Below are 14,378 nucleotides of genomic sequence, written 5' to 3'. Positions count from 1 at the left end.
AGAATGTTAAAAACCACTATTAAAGCCGGTTCCTTTTGTTAAGTTACAGGTATATAGTTTATTAAATCAGCATCCATTTACCTACTTTAGCATTCCATATATATACCAGTGCAAGATGAGGTTGACAGACAGACAAGTAATGTTCGGCATTCACCAATGTTTTGTTGCATAGTAATGTTTAATGTACCAGTTGCCAACATGTTTTGGTTAAATTCCTCATTTCGCCTATTTCGGAACTCTCTATTTCCCCTCACTATGCAAAAGAACTATTTTATATGTTCCATCATGAATCCTTAGCTCGTGTTTGCGAAAGTTTAAGATGATTATAATGCGTGATATTCAGGTTATATTCAACCTTCCTCAACACTTCCATTACTGTTACTGTCATGACAGCGCTTGCTATTATTAGTGACATTACCAATATTTTAGCCAGAATATGCCAGTTCAAAATATTTGTCCGCAAGTTAGCAATTAGCAAGTTTGAAGAATTTGCCAATTTGATGGTGTTTAAACTTTCCTTCACTACCAGATATTTGATATGTTCGGCACTTACAGTATCAAAACTTGTGGACCATAGTATCGTACTAGTACCGGTTCTGTACCCGGACTTGCCCAGCTTTACCAGGTCCTATGACAATAATGATTCATGCATTTTGTGCCAACGTGCTAAATGATTCGATCCACAGCTATAGTCACAATTGGAAGATTAAAAACCATGTTTCCTTGAACAAAAAGAATACAGCAGAATTTTGGATGAAATATCTGATCTCATAAGATTCATAGAAAACGTAGGAATAAATAGAAGTAATAGCCTTCTAGTCTTTTAAAATTACGATCTTAAACCACTGAAAATCTCAAAGAAAATAGTCCAGTAGTTAATGGGAAAATAGTCCAGTAGTTAATGGGAAAATAGATTTTTTCATACCGTAACAACAAGAAGCAAACTCTAACAACAACACAATAACAAAACGATTCATAAGTCCATTTAGTGTCTAATAAGCACATATTTAAGAGTAAGACTAGGTAACAAGATACGGAGATTTTTTATTTGCTCAGTTTGATAATCGAGTTTGGCAATATACGAATAAATTTTTTATTCTAATTTAGAAGCATAACCTCGCCTTCCCACAATATTACTCATTTCTAAAAAATTTTAACATGTAGGCTACCTCCTACTAATTTTTAAATAATCATTGTTTTACATTCAACATAATTTTGTCGTATTAATGTACCTCATCCTCACCAATCTGCTACATAGTAAAATGAACCTGAATTAAACTGCATTTTGTTAATTAATTTTTTCTTTATTTCTTTAAGCTACTTTGGAAAAATACCTATTTACGTTTTTCTTTTTATTATATTAGGGAAACCCGAAATTCACAACTTTTTGTATACATACAGCCACATCATGGCGTCGTCGGTTTCATTGCAATTGCTTCGATAGTGCAACACTTCTTTAACTTCAATCTTGCTCAATTGGCCGATATCTACAAGTTCTTTCATCATTGCGTTAAGTTTCAAAACTTAACTTTGTTTGCCTTCGTTTTTCTCGTATTGAACACCAGAATTCCACTCGGTTTCAAGCAATGAATCATTCGCTAAAATATATCATAAACAAAAAATAGGTATATCACGGATCGTGCTGCTTTTGGGCATTCGAAGATTTAAAACGACACTAAAATCTATTTTTCATTGAAAAAAAAACTACTTCTGCGTAAATTTCATTTCTCATCTCATTTTTTTCAAGGAGATTCACGACATGTGATCGAAAAAAGAAAAAGTGAAACAGTAACAATAGGTGACTGGCGATTTAACCAAACTCCTCCAAACTCCAAAACCAAATACCTGAAAATTGTTTTAATGTGTTAAATCCAAAGTGTTTTCATCTACCAAACGATGTTGTCGCCGGCAGAGCATTCATTCAAATCATAATCCAATTATAACCGACTAAAGTAGAATATTTATATTACAGTCATATAAAATATATTTTACAATCTTACAACAATACATCCTTCCTCCAAATGATTTGCTCCAAGAGCCCCAGAACAAATCACGGTGTCGTATATATTTTGTCCTACTGGAATTGATGCTCCGGGTGTAATTTTGAAGCAAATATGTTTCCTGCATTACATTTGTTATGATTATTAATGTAGTGCAATTTTGTAAATTAACCAATTGATACATTATTTTACGTCACCTCAACGTAATTGTCGGTCGGTCTGAATTTTTTCTGTTGTAGCTGGAATTTCCAATAAGTTTTTTTTAAGTCGAGTCGGATCAAGTGCTGAAATACCAAAACTCACTTAAACCATACAAAAATACGGTAGTGTATTAAGCGATAGGTCACCGAAGAAAGGGACACTACCTCATTAATTTTTTCCTCTGATTACTGGTAATTCTATGCAATCAGAGAAAGCAAAGTCAAATGGATATGTCCGAAAATGATGACTAGCATTTCATTCGTTTCCAAAAAAATAGTTGTATAACTTAATTTTCATTATGCCTGATATGGTTTATGTGAGCTTTAGTCTAATTCTGCATATGCAGTAACTACGTTGAAACTACTGAATTAGATATCAGTGGTCCACCTGTGAGCGGCAGGAGGTTAGATAATTTTTTAATAAAATTGATGGCTTATAAATTTTAAAAGTAAAATTATATTCAATAGCAAAGTACGATATAGGGAGAACATGTAGGTATATTACATACTGACAGACTGAAGCGGCACCCTGTATTGTATATATTGAATGGTGGAAATAATGCTGTCCGCTTGATATTTATTTTACTTTCTATAGTTCTATTGGAACTTTACTTTCGATTTGTGTGCCTTACTGAATGAACTGATGGCTCTACATCATCATCATCAGTACGTTGCCAAGGGCTTAAAATCCAACAAATCATTGGGCTTTTGTACTTAGTAAAATGGTTGGCTTTTTCTGGCTTTTTTTATGTCTTGATTTGGCTTTTTTTGATCGCTGGGGTCTGGCAACCCTGTAGAGGGATGTGGGCATTGCTTGAACTTTAAAGAGTAATTATAAGTAACGAGATACGATCTCGCGGCGTGTATCCTTCGCTCTGACTCAATAGCGTGGAAAATTTCTCGAAGGAAACTTGCGCATCGCGGCGACGTCAAAGTTACAAGAGAGATATGGACAATGCTTAAAGATTAACCACGAGATACGATCTAGCGGTGTGTATCCTTCGCTCTGACTCACTAGCGCGAAAACTTGCGCATCGGACACGCACACACTGACACACACATCCAGCGCGTCTCAAAAATCTCTCGCTTTGTAAAAATCCAGATCTCTTCACCACTAATTAATTAATTACTCGCTAACTATACGACATAATTCATCCAAAATCAATAGGCTTCTGGTCCGAGATATGATGAATGCACATGCAAAATTTGGAGCAGATTCAACCACGCCTTCGTGAGATATCGCGTGCATCTAACAGACATACAGACAGACTAACAGACAGACAAATACCTATCAACATACTTACCGATTAAAATCGATAAGTAACGATTAAAATCGATAAGTAATAAGCATGGAATAGAATTGGGGAGAGAGATTTATTTCCACAAAACAATGTTAAATACTGTATTGCAGGTTTTTATAGAGATACAGCGCAGTGAACAATTTGAACATAGGATAGGGATAGGGATTTACATATTTATCCCGGGGGAGAAGAAAGCCGATAAGACGGCTTATCCATATGGCGAACCACGGCCTCTCGTCCGGTTATCATTCCAAGTCGGGTATTGGATTAGTTTTACTGTATTGTTTGTTTTCGGAAGCATGGACTTGGTGGTGGAGGAAGCCGTAACCGACCAGCGGTTACGTGAACCACCCAACGACGGCGAGGAGTCCAGCAATCCTCTCGCATATAACCATCCCTGCATGGGATTCGAACCTGCGAACCCACGCAGAGTAATTAGAGGTGCGGTGGCGAGCGTATTCCTAACGCTTAGCCCGTTGAGCCACACCGCCGAGCCGCCGAACATTGAATTGAGTAGGTCAGTATGCAAGAACTTTCCAGGCCATCGAGGCCCTTGCCCAAATTACAAAAAGACAGAAAAGGGAATACGAACCCTAGCAGGATGCAGCCTTTTTCAATCCGCGGTACATTTTTTATATCACAATACATTTGCGGGACACAAAATAAAAGTTTTAGATTTTTCGGGTAAAAGATACAAATAATCGACCCGATCAGTTTTGAACTAGATAAGGAAATATCAAAAAGAATATGACTTGTCGACCCCAATAAGACCTAAAAATAGCTAAATCGAGCCTCCGAAGTGCTAAGTACAAATAAAAGTTTATCAAAGTCATATAAGAAAACGCTGAGATATCCGTGGGAATTATGGGTTTCATTTTAATAGATATAATAATAATCTTGTGGCGATGAGAACAAGCCCTCCACTTATTCAGGGATTAGGGAAAGGTAATTATGCAGTTCATCTTCGATGGTTCTCAGTTTCTTTCGTTTTTTAGCTTTTATTTTCCTTTTCAAATATGCTTGATTCTAGCAATTTGTTCATTGTTACGGAAACAAGAGAGCTACGCCCAAATATATGGACACGTCTGTTCGCAGTACAGTACGGTTTACCGTACCGTCGATCTGCGCGTATGTTAGTCGTTGATCAGCGCAATGACATTAAACAACATGATGCGCAACTACGTCATTTTTGGCCGAAGATCGTATCCGATAGCACGCTCCAATGCACATACTTGACGAGACGAAAACGAGCGAATGTGTGCTGCTTTCAAGGCATAGCATGAATGGTGTTCGTGCCTGCTTTCTTTTTCAATGATATTTTGGAAAGTTGAGGTAAAAGGGTAAGGTAAATACTATTGTTGTATATAACACCCGGGCATCGCCCTGTTAAGTACATGTGGGAAAGACAGCCTTTGTCAAATACTACGAAGTTATTAATTCAGTACGGTACGTAGTTGCCCATTTGCCGAAATTGCATATTTACTTACCCCTTATGGTTTCAAATAGTTCATGCACCTCCATTTAGATTTTTTTAATCAGTGAGGATATATAGTCATTGCTGATTGCTGCTCATTGTAACATACTATTGCGCATTCACTTTTATTTGCGTATTGCATCAAAGTGTTAAAAAGTTCACCTAACATTTCACTCATACCGGTCTATATTGTATAGTCTGATCTCTCAAGTATTTGGAGCCACGAATGCTTGTAATTTTTTGACTAAACCCTTTTATTAGTTGGTTTATATACCAAATTCAGTAAAACATTTTTTCATAAAACATGAGATATTGGATTTATTAGCTTTTCCATTCTAAATCATATAGACTGCTTTATTAACGCGAAAATTAATAAATCTCCTCTCTTTCATCAGATGTGAAAGTTGTGGACAAACCTGTCTAAGCATTGTGAGACCCCTGCAGCACAAGAGGCAATAGCAAAAATAGTAAGTATATCAATCAAGAAATTAAGCCGACATAAAGCAAAACTTTCAACTATTCGTCTAATCTCAATTTCCTATTATTTAGTCACAGGACAATTATAGCAGAAGGGGAGATATCAGAAGTCTGGCGACATATCAGTGACAGTGTGATTCCAAGAAATATAATTAGAGTACTCCATAAATGTTTGCAATAGAAAAACAACCTATGGAGGAATGCAAAGACATTTGACCCTTGGGTAGAGTTGTGTATGGTCCCCACATCCTGCAGGGCTTGAGGAAAATAACTAAAAATTCCAAAGCGTGAGATTGCATAAGCGGTCTTATTTGTAAAAATGCACAAAACACGCCAGACATACTTAAAACAGCTTTGCAAAATGAGGATTACGGGTAACTCACTGCACTTGTATTGTATTTGGTTCATCAACTTTTGGTAGTACTATAGAAGAAATTCCGGAAGGGGTATAATCATCATTCATGATAAAATACTGTTATATATATTTTGGACAACTTCATTCTAGACCAGGGATGTCAAACTCGCGGCCCCAGAGAACTTCCAGTGCGGCCCTCGAACGCTTAACAATAATTGTAATAGTATTTTGGAAATTTTTTTTTTTCTAAATGTAATAGATTTTTCAAACCTTTTAAAGTGAAATTGATTATTCATACAGAAAACAATTTACTGAAAGTAGTTTCGAAATATTAATTTTTTTTCGTCCTTATTTTGACCTAATTAAAAATACACATCAAGCTAGCAAAAGAATACTTGAATAAAACACTTGAGTGATTAAATTAAACGCAAAGTACATGAAGAAGGTGGCATTTTCGAAGAAAATGGGAGTTGCAATATTTCTGCATTTCACAAAATTCTGAAGCACATTGTTTAATTTGTCATATTTCCATCAATACAATGAAAAAACACAATAAGCTTAGCAGTCAATATGACAAATTCGAAGACCAACTTTGAACAAAAAATTTCCATGTGTTTGTATATTAATATAATTATACAACGACTTAGTTACTAAAAATCAATATCAATAGTAATTCAAGCAATCCCATGCCACGCAACGTGGTGCAAAATGGCTTTTTGAAAAAATCTGTCATTTGTTTTTTTACTGATCTATATATGAAATGATAAAAGTAACTTTTTTGCATTACTGGAATTAATTAAATATTCGCAAAGATCCAGATTAACCCATGATAATGTGACCTCGTTAGTTAGAGTTGGTACTATAAAATCATTTCAGTCTGGCCTGAGTATGCTGGTGACACAAAAAATGATGCCAAACGTCAGGACAAATGTAATTAAAAAACATTAAGTTTATACTGTAGTATTTTAGTTAATATTAGGTTCATATATTTAGATTAAACCATTTTTAGTGTATGTATTATTCTTTCCTTATCCAAAGCTTGTTCAAAAATGATTTTGATGGTTGTACATAGAATTTTATGATTTTTTATAATGAATACAGTAACTTGCAAATGTTGCAATAATAGTGGAATGCAAATATTAATATGTAATTGCATTTGAAATTGAAGAAAATAATAAAACTTAATCCAACTGTTTAGTTGCATCACAATATATGTCACAAACTAAAACTATCTTAGAAATATCTTTCAAGTATACATTATCAAAAACTGTTTGCGGCCCTTTTTACAATTTTCAAAATGCAATGCGGCTCTCGAAAACCCGTGAGTTTGACACGACTGATCTGTTCTAAAAGATTCAAGCATTGCTTTGCGAAATATTATCACTTCAATAAAATTGAAAAAAATCTCGCTATATTAAATACAAAATCGTTACTATCATAAAGGTAAACCAATTCAGCCACTCGAAATATATTGGGCTTCACAAAGCAATGGAGGCAAAATTGAGAGTTTATGAGCTATGAACATTTGTTCTTTTCTTTGTCTTGAACTTTTCATACTCCACAGCCCCTCTTAATTTTTCAATTCTAATTACCATGTGATGGTCATACATATCTTTAACTTGTATTTTCTGTCATGATGTATTATCTCAATGTGTCAAACTATCAATTAGTGTGCATATTTTGCTTCAAGATGTCATAAATGTATTGTCTTGTTTATTACCTCTGCTTGGAGTATGGACAAGAAAAAGGTGCCAGTAAATTAGGTAAAAACAATTTTTAACTCTTTGTTATAATCAGAATTCACAATTAATAGGAATTATAAACAGCCAACAATCAATGAGAATTATATGCGAAATCCCTCAGAATAAATTTGTCTAAAATCGGAGGAAGACAAAACATATAGATAGTTTCCATCCACACAAGCATTTTAAGAAGACTTGCTCGAGCCAAACTAAATGAGCATCGTCAGGTGATCGGTAATGCTGCAAGTTGAATTCAGCCCTGCAACCTCCTGCATAGAAGATAATATTAATTAGTGGGCTATGAGCTAAATTCCTAAATTTAAACAAACCTATCTACGATGCATTATGTACCAGCAATGTTACCTACGATTAACTGAATATGTAATATGTCTAATAAATTCACCTACAAAAGCAAGTTCGATAGGGGCAAACTTTGTGTTATGGAATTGTATCACAGAACCGTTAAGAGAAGTAAAAACATTTTTGCTGTTTTGTATGACACCCTCATTGAATGAAATTTCAATGTTTAAGCGCAAACATTAAAATTACTAACTTTGAATTTTGTCAATATCTGCAAAATGTTCCACTCAAATCCTTCCGCTATCGCGTTTCTAATCTTCTCTGATAAAAAAAATCGTCTATGATGTCCAGAATTGCTCTTTACAACTTGTCTGCCATTCCAGCTTTCTAAGTGAGCAAACCTTCTTAGATATAAAGACTATTTTCTTTCGTTACAGGCGCAAAAAGGCAGGTACTACACGGAAAAAAGACGCCGAGCAGCAAAAGCGAGCGGAAAACGGTCGCGAAAGGCGACGAGAGATATGTGCATTGGAGCGTATCATGAAATACAATCTTTCGCCTGTAGTCTTATGGAGTGACGTCAGAGTTGCCTATCATGTTGTTTAATGTCATTGATCAGCGTAAGGAAAAAATCGTAGCAAAGTACCGTAAGGACTTCGTTACGAACCATCGACGTTCGATGGCACGTGATCAAAAATAAGGGGAATGTCGGCTATGCGTCCGCAGAACGTTCGGTGACGTCATAGCAAACAAAAACAAATCTCACAGAGCTAACAGAAATATTCGAAATAAATAAAAGTAATAGCCTTCTGGAGAAAAATTTCATCTTTAACCAGTAAAAATTTCGAAGCAATCGGTCCAGTAATGAAAGAGAAAAGCGGTTTTTTAGATTTTCCACTAGATGTCCAAAAAGTGTCAAAGAACAACAACAACAACAAGACCAACATAATATTGAAACGATCGTTATGTCCTAATTGGCTAACTACCGTAAGATCCTGTTATGATGTCATAAAATCCTAGAACAAGATTCAGTGATTTCAGACTGGAGTATTATTATCGAACAACAAAGTCATCTTAACCGAAAACGTATTTGGGAAATTTTGATTGACATGTGTGTAATTTATCATCATGAATATGTCAATCAGAATAAATTGGGAAAGAACATTTTTTCCCATAACCATATATTTACGGCAGAACACTCGTTAAAAATCACTTCCCAAGCGCCATCGGAGGCGCACCTGTCACTGTCACAGAATCCAAACAGCTCCTTGCTGGGGCGGAAACCCCCTTCTATTTCTGCATAGTTTAATGCTGATCTGGGTGATAGTTATTGAAATTGCGATACTTTGATCTATTGTGATAAAAGAAGACATTCTAACGAAGTATTGGTACCGTATATAAAGCATTTTCTTTGGGCTCATACAGAGATCCCACAGGTTGTAATTGTACCACTGTACCAGGGAAATTTGTTTCGGATTTGCATTTGCTAACTACATATAAATAAATATATCCCATCCTACATTTTCTGATATTTTTCTAAGATAGGATAGTATTTACATAAGATAAGTTTATTTCGACTCCATATTCAGCAGAACTGCAGAAAGGCGATAAAACGGTCGATAAAAACAAATAAATAAAAACTGATTATGAAATCAGGAGAGTAAACAAAACCTTGGGTACAGGGGTAAGGTTTAAAACGTTTACTATTACTCTCCTGATTTATAATCCTGTGTTCATTTACCCTGTGTTGAATTAATTTCTGAATTTGCGATCCGGCGGATTATGCTAAGCGTTAGGAATACGCTTGCCACTGCACCTCTGATTACCAAGCGTGGGTTCGCATCCCATGCGGAGTTAGGTATGTGCGAGAGGATTCAGGGATTGCTGGACTCTCGTCGCTGTAGGGCGGTTCATGTGGCCGCTGTTCGGTTACGGCTCTCTCCACCATCAAGTCCATGCTTCCAAAAAGTACCGTAACTGCCTAACTAATCCTATACCCGACTCAGACTGACAACTGGACGAGAGGCCATGGTGCGCCATTTTTTACTCGCAACATTCAGTGAACAATTGAAAATTCATCTCTCGAGTGGTTATGAATAGAATAGAAAAAAAGACCATGTGTTATTCCTTATATATTTAAGTTGTATATTTATTACATTATTGCTTGCAGTATTAGTGTGTTCTGGTGTTATACTGATTTTTGATTTAGTGTCCATGATCTATAATTTAGAACTTTAGTTCTTATTTTGCCCAAAATCTTGATTAACTTGCCCTTGTATAGTAATAAACAACCTTGCAACATTCGAAATATTAAAATAATGCCCACTATAAACAATTGCCTAATGTAGTTTCTTTATTGTTCATCTTTTAATAACAGTAATACTCCATAGAATGTTACAGCTAGATAACCTCTTAGGGTTTTCTGCGACTCCTCTCACCTGTGAATGATGCTTTTTTTCTGTTTGTAAAAATGTGTTTTCAAATTTTACAAGGTGATGAATAAATATTACTCACTTACTGATTAAGTTGTCTTATCAGCTTTCCTCTCCCCCAGGATAAATATGTAATTCCCATCCTAATATTCCTCATTACAGTAGGCTTCTTATGATTTTAATGGAAACCATCTGAAATGTTTGGGTACTGGGTAGTCTATGCAGCTATGTTGAGTGGGTTCTAACTTCTCACTGTAGCTTATGCCTAATCCTAATTCTGAATATTGTACATGATGCAATTGTGTTTTGAATTTAAAGTTATCAAATTGACTATCATATCATATTTAAAACTTGGTGTGGGCCATAGTCTTGTCTCATGGGAAACAGATTCTGGTAAGGTTTTGTCATTGTCTGATCGTGAGAATGTTGAGCTTGGTGCGCTCATGTAAAAGATTGAATGAACGGTTATTTGTCACCACTCAGTGGAACCAATTAAAAGGTAAGTTTCTAATTCATAATTGTAAAATGCCGTAATGAAACAGAGTTTTGCCTTTTTACAACAATATAGCTACCACAGTAAGTCTAAAAATTCTGATGTATTGTTGCAGTTCTGCCACTTAGCCTACAGTTTCAATTCTCACGTATTGAAATGAATTTCAATGGTTGATCCTAAATGTAATTTACCAGTAACCTCTTTATTCTGTTATTACTTTACATGAAACATGCAATGATTTATGTGACTATCCTAATTATTTTTGCTTAAGAAAAGTTCTTTTATTCGCCGATTGCCTGCTATTAAAGATACTGTTGAATACTTTGTTCCTGGCAACAGAATTTAGAGTTCATATGAAAAATAATATTACTTTTAACAGCACAGTGTTTTCAATATTCAAATGATCATGATAATGAGAGCATTGAAAAAGGAAATGATGCAATTAAACCAATGGAAAACTTTGTCAACCGGAATCCAAGAAATTTAGAAAGACTGTGTTACACTATTAAGGATTATGGTTGGGGAATGGAATGGGGAGGATATGCCAAAATATTATCAAGCAATTTTCCTAGAAGAAACTATTATCACAGGTAAAAGTACATTTATTTTGAATGTACGTCGTATAAATGGCAAAGCACAACTCAACATTTTTAAAATGCATTCATTTCAGATTGTTCTGGCAGCAAGCATACACCATTGTTGCTCCTTACATAAGTGAAAATCCAAACCATATTTTAATTTAAAATCATTTTTCTATTCAGACTTATTCTGAGACATTCATCTTGGCACATGTATGCCGAAGTTGAACACCATACTGGACGCATTGTTATTGATGCATCAACAAGAGAAAAGTAAATCTATTAATATTCAATTTTATTCCTTTTATAATATGTTGGAAATGAATTTTACCATAATATGCATTTCACAGGTACATTAGAAAGCGGTTACACTGTACTACAGATGTTTCTGCAGCAGCTAACCTTGGAAGAGTGATAGCATCTCGGTGCTTGAGGGCTGGCATTTCATGTGTTTCTTTCAGATTCCCTGAATTATATGAAATCGAATCAGAAAGCCTAAACCTCTTCAAAGAAGCAGCTGAAGCTGAGGGTTTGTGTCTAGAAGAGCCATCTTACAGACGACTCGGATATGTGAAGCCGCATGAGCTACCAACTGGGCCCTCTCCTCCGGAGGTTGAGTAAACATCAGGATCATGGTGAAAAGCCAAACTGATCAATCGACTGTTCAGCACTCATCTCACTCATCCTCCTCCAGTCCACTAGAATCATTTTCGCTGGTTTTGAGAAGTGGGAGGACAAATAAGTGAAGTACTTCAAAAACAATCTGTGAAATGCAATTTCCCATATTAGGTACTGATCTAATATGAAAAAGTAAGTTTGTTTGTTACTTACCTCAATAAAAATCAGAAGTACAATCAATATTTCTACACGTAGTGATCTTTTTTCATGCAGATCTGTCTTCAGTAGCTCTGCCATGTGAGCACAGTATGTTAGTTTTTCATTCATCAGATGAACTCTTCTGTTTATGTTGAGATATCTGAAGCAGTATGCACAATGATGAACTGAATAAGTGGATTAATAGGGCTTTGAGTGGTTAATTGAATGCTTGTATGTTGCACAAGTTTCATTGACTTAATTGTTATCCCTGGAATTGCCCACGAAACGCCGCTTACCACAGGGGATAGTGCCACTTCGCTGTCTTGCATGGAATGTAGAACATCTATTCAGAATTAGAGTACAAGCCAATTGTTAAGACTAGAACAAATTGTTTTAGTAGTGGAATGCACCAAGGCACCAACATACCTTGTGGTACTCACATAAAGCTTTTCCAGATTTTCATGATCCCAATAAGTATCTGGTACATCGAGAAGGTTGTATTGTAGGTTGACTCTGTGCCTATTTTAATCATATATAGAAATCAGAATAGAAGAAATTTGGACATTATCTTTCTCATTTCAAGATAAATTTGAAAAACACGTGAAATTACCTTATTAAGAATATTTCTCCTATTTTTCGTAAAATTTTTGCTGGTGTTTCATACTTCACTCTACTGCCTTCAATCAAACTGTTTGGGACTGTTTCAAGTGAGTTGATCAATGTATCCAGAGTATGTTCCCAGTGAGCAAGTTTTACAGAACTACACAAAGCATTGGAAAATGCAAACATATCCAATGAAAGCTCTTTGTGTTCACTGCTCCCACTCAAAATGAATTTACCTGTAATAGGCAAAGTTTTAGTATTTGACAACATGGATGAAATTATCGATAAAATAGTAACAACTTTGTTGAATTCTTGATGGTCCATCATCATAACTGTATATCATTTCTTCACTCTCTGAGTTGACTACATCTGATGAATATGAATTATGAGCATGAATTTTGGATATCTTGAGAATATTTTCTATTATGGTTGTGTTAATGTTCCAGAATGAAATTGCCCCATCTCTGCAAAACAGTTGAAAAATCTCATACAGAAATCTGTTATTATTGTATTGAGTTCGACAAAGTCGGATGGTAAAATCACCTGAATATAAACATTTCTCCAGAAAAACCAGCATGAGCTATCACACTTTCATCACTGGCCTCTATGTTTACCGCACCATCAAACTCTTCTGACATATTTTTGACCGAAAGCCGCTTGTCCCCGAGTATTTCTGATACCAAATTTTTCATTCTGGAGATAAATAAACTTTTATGCACCTATAATGATTATTTCATAAACAGGAACAGTCTTGATAAACCATGAGAGAAAGTTTACTTCTTCCCCAGTTACCAAGTTATATAGTTCCTGTAAAAATATATTGATCAAGTATACAAGGTCAATCTCACAATGAAGATAACATCTCTAGCACATGCCAAGCCTGGGCTATGTTGTTAAGTGGGCATCTGCATATGCAGAGAGGAAATGTGTGTTATATGATAAAAATTTGTTCTAGACAGTCCATTGAAAGAGATGTGTGAATAAAAATCATAAACGGCAAGATAAACATCGTAAATAAAGTGGGTTACTGCGCCTGTGTAAAGTATGGATTGAGATAAATAATTACTTGGAGAGAGTTTATGTTTCACAGTGATCTTTTGACTGAAGTTTATCACCTTCTCGTTTTCGCTCTTAGAGTTTGTCGGGTGAATATAATTATATCGCACTCGGCACGGCGTACATGTAGACAACGATTCTCATAGCACAGTAGCAGGCAAAATTGTGTGATGAGAAATAAGCCCATATATATGTATCGTTTGTTTATGTATTTATATGCCATGGCCATTCTAGCAGCCGATGACGCTAATAAACTTGACTTGCTTACTTGTACTTGTCCGCCGTTGCGTTAGTGATGCAAAGACAGTCACCCGACGCCTTTTCTATATCTCGTTTGCGCTTTTTCTTGTTTTGCCTCTTCTGAGTTGTTTCTGTGCTTGCAAGCACGCCGCATTTGTGAATTTGACGAAGAGTTGAAACTTGATTCTTTTGTAAAGATCGCAGACTGTTTTTCATATGAAATTGGCCAGCGCCCCAGACAATTCGGTGCAACCCAGCGCTGCTGTTTGTAACGAAAAGACACAACATTGCATACGACGATTTTGTCTCGA

General features: G+C 35.6%; 2 protein-coding genes and 1 long non-coding RNA gene across 3 annotated transcripts; 1 reads left to right on the top strand and 2 right to left on the bottom strand.

Annotated features, from left to right (window-relative positions):
* Nucleotides 1-7,503: 7,503 nt before the first annotated feature.
* LOC144419871 (uncharacterized) lies at nt 7,504-8,787 on the bottom strand. The gene is made up of 2 exons (XR_013474328.1): nt 8,103-8,787; nt 7,504-7,818 (listed from the first exon to the last, which is right to left on the bottom strand). It is a non-coding gene; the product is annotated as an uncharacterized LOC144419871 (long non-coding RNA).
* A 1,798-nt stretch (nt 8,788-10,585) lies between these two features.
* On the top strand, nt 10,586-11,631 carry LOC144419810 (large ribosomal subunit protein uL18m-like). Its single transcript, XM_078109855.1, has 3 exons — nt 10,586-10,780; nt 11,154-11,364; nt 11,536-11,631. The coding sequence occupies exons 1-3, from the start codon at nt 10,705-10,707 to the stop codon at nt 11,627-11,629; spliced, it is 381 nt and encodes a 126-aa protein (XP_077965981.1). The 5' UTR covers nt 10,586-10,704; the 3' UTR covers nt 11,630-11,631.
* A 148-nt stretch (nt 11,632-11,779) lies between these two features.
* On the bottom strand, nt 11,780-14,355 carry LOC120336458 (required for meiotic nuclear division protein 1 homolog). The gene is made up of 7 exons (XM_039404143.2): nt 14,096-14,355; nt 13,315-13,464; nt 13,072-13,235; nt 12,779-13,007; nt 12,595-12,687; nt 12,184-12,328; nt 11,780-12,115 (listed from the first exon to the last, which is right to left on the bottom strand). The coding sequence occupies exons 1-7, from the start codon at nt 14,353-14,355 to the stop codon at nt 12,029-12,031; spliced, it is 1,128 nt and encodes a 375-aa protein (XP_039260077.2). The 3' UTR covers nt 11,780-12,028.
* Between the last annotated feature and the right edge of the window lie 23 nt (nt 14,356-14,378).

This window comes from Styela clava, chromosome 2, assembly GCF_964204865.1.
Source record: "Styela clava chromosome 2, kaStyClav1.hap1.2, whole genome shotgun sequence".
Taxonomy (NCBI): Eukaryota; Metazoa; Chordata; class Ascidiacea; order Stolidobranchia; family Styelidae; genus Styela; species Styela clava.
Note: the sequence above shows the minus strand (reverse complement) of the source record. Positions and strands in the feature narration are given on the sequence as shown.